This window comes from Cavia porcellus, unplaced genomic scaffold (genome assembly GCF_034190915.1).
Source record: "Cavia porcellus strain 051 isolate PalLab524CR breed Dunkin Hartley unplaced genomic scaffold, mCavPor4.1 scaffold_18, whole genome shotgun sequence".
Classification (NCBI taxonomy): domain Eukaryota; kingdom Metazoa; phylum Chordata; class Mammalia; order Rodentia; family Caviidae; genus Cavia; species Cavia porcellus.
Window position 1 is genome coordinate 27,509,077 of NW_026947501.1, and position 2,873 is coordinate 27,511,949.

The following is a 2,873-nucleotide window of genomic DNA, read 5'->3' on the forward strand; positions in this document are numbered from 1 at the left end:
CATCCTTCTGTGCACCAAATCTGGACTAGAGAAGAGACAGCACAATGCTGCCCAAGTCTTTTCACACGATTTTAATTTCAAACCTTTGCCTGTGGCTTCAGCCAGTATTAGCAAGACGGTTTGGAGGAAACTTCTCTTTCCTGCTGTTTTGACTACTCTTTAGGCACTCTGAGCCCTGTCTCAGTTAGACAAGTGAAACAGGATGAATCCTGGATCCCCAACACAGTACCAATTTAGGACATTTGCACAGATATCTTGAGACCAACAAGATACCAACCAAACCCAGTAGAAACTGCTGGTCCACAACTTCTGAGAAAATGTACATTTATTTTTATATGTGGTTGTCTGAAAAGTAACATTATCATGGCACTAAAAAAATGAAACGGGGTAATCCACAAAGACTAAAGGGAAATGAGCCACCATTGCATGAAGACTACCATCAAACATGCTGGACGCAGATGGGAACAGGCAATGAGATTTTATGATTTGTAATAGAAATATCATAATTCATTTGTGACTACAGGACATGCAATCACCTTTCATTAACACAAAAGAAATGAGTTACAGGCTCCCATACTGAGCAGAAGGGAGATGGTAGATTAAATGAAATACAGGGATATCTCTTAGCTTCCAGAGCATATTTACAAAGTAATGGCCTGTCTTTTGGAAGCCCATGCCCTGACAGAGGCCCAAGCCACTGTGCTGCACCATGGTTGTATGAAGCACAACTTCACCATAGCCCTGGTCCCGGGCAAACTGGAGGACGGTCCTGACCAAGGCTTTTGCTATCCTCTCTCCTTGGTGCTTCGTGCTCACTGACAGATGAAACAGCTGCAACTGCTTCTTCCCCAGTGGTGGATTCTCCACTGGCAGAGCACACACAGTGCCCATCACTTGCCCCCCAGACTCAGCAACCCAGAAGCAGGAGTCACGGACACTCAGGTAGGATTTAGTGATATATTCCAGGTCAGTGTGCAAAGATGCGTCCACATACTGTTTCCAGATGTATCTGGCAAGGAACCACAAGAAGAGGAGCAGAGTGAGGCTGGACATGATAACCAAGAGCCAGTGACCAGAAATAGGGAGAGAGGCACCCCAGGCCCAAGCAGTAGGGTTCTAGGCAGCATCAGCATGTGGTGGAAGGTGGCATGGACATGCTCAGTCATGCCTCTGGAGAACAAGTCCAGCTCTGGTTTCTGGACTCTCTCCTGGAATGTGCGGATATGATAAAGAGCCATGTTGCTGCTTCTGTGTCTAAAATTTCATGGTCACTGAGAGACAGGCAGACCTGCCTGGATGACTTCCCTGAAGCTCTAGAGAAGAGAAAGAAAGTCACGTTAGTACCCCTCAGCACATGGTCACCAGGCACCATGGATATGTCCTTCTGCTATCACCCTAAAGAAAGCAACCCACTAGTACTAGAAGGTGAGGATTAGAAAAACATTACTGGATCACTGGTGCCTCCAATTTTTCTCCCATTTCTAGCTATGTGACCTTTGACATATCACTTAATCTCCCTGAGCCTATATATGCTCATCTGTAGAACAGAGAAGAAAAAAACCCCTGCCCTGAGGGGTTCTTTGAGGCGTTAGTAGAATAACTCATATGAAGTGTGGGTATATAAACTCCCCCAAATTCCTACTGTATTATTCCTTTTCAGTTTTCTCTAAAGCTGTTGGTATATTGAGATGACATTTGTGGCAGCCAGACCCTGTGTCCCTCATTCTTGAGTCCCTTGCTAGGGTCTATCTATTGCAGTAATTACATATTCCCCAGAAGGACCTTTAGTAAACTTCTTTGCCCAATTAGTAATGCTGATAAGGTAAAAGGCTCAAGTGCCAAAATGGCCCAGTTTTGAGACTCCCCAACTCTTTGGATCTTTGGACCCACACTGAGAGGCCTGATACTCATTCATGTCCTCTTACCTGATATCAGAGAGCCAAGAGAATGTGCAGAGTGGCCTCAGCTTTCAGCTTCCAACTGACTCTCAGAACAGACTGCATAAGGCCTGCTCCACTTTTAGGGAGCAGATCTGGATGCCATTCATTGGTTGGCTCATTAATAGTTTTTAATCATCAACAGCAAGGTCCAGGAGTAAGAACACGCCAAAAGAGAAGGCTTCCATCTTTGCGATTCACCTTTAGATCTCCAGGGAATTATCTGGTAGAAGGATATAGGATCTGGAACAGCTCAAGGGTCCTCACCCTCATGAGAGCTCTTGACCCTCAACTTTCCTCCTTTATGCCTCAGCGCCTATCATGTGACTCCCTAAGCCCTGTGTACATTCTACCATGGTTCCGTACCCATACCTAGTAGGAGCCTTGAAACTGTGATTTGCCTGGGCTCCCTTGTCTCAGACCAGAGTCCAGCTCTCCTAGCTCAGTAACAAAGTCCTTTCCACAGATGCACACAACATGGTACACACTCAGCCATGCAGAAAAACCTTCCAAACACATCCTCTCCTCCTGCCAGGCCCTCAGCAACTGTGTGGATTCCTCTGTTGTATTATAAATGTCCTTTGGAGTCCCCAGCTGTGTTTCCATTCAGCTGACAGGATGTAGACAGTAGGCAAATGCCATGGGCCCTGTGGGGCTCAGTTACCCACATCAGATGTTTTACACATTTTAGTTGAACATATACCTCACTAAGTCAGGCAAAGCAAGACATAAAGCCTATTCCCTCTCAATGGAAACCTCTACGGAGGTAATGCTTCCCTTTCACAAATGTGCTCACCTCTGCCTATATATCCTAACCTCAAAGACAATTGAAAGTGTTGGTTTTCTCCTCTGTAGGCTCCCTAAAACAGGAGGAGAGAAAAACCTAATCTTTCTGTGCAGGAATTACCTCTCTTAGTGTGTGGCAGGGAACAATGA

At 45.6% G+C, this 2,873-nt stretch overlaps 1 protein-coding gene across 1 annotated transcript; it reads right to left on the reverse strand.

The window, feature by feature from the left end:
- Positions 1 to 561: 561 nt before the first annotated feature.
- Positions 562 to 1,238, reverse strand: LOC100714665 (N-acetyltransferase 8-like). Its single transcript, XM_063229597.1, is given in 2 exon segments — positions 562 to 1,058; positions 1,061 to 1,238. Coding segments are annotated over 2 exon segments (675 nt in total).
- Positions 1,239 to 2,873: the final 1,635 nt, after the last annotated feature.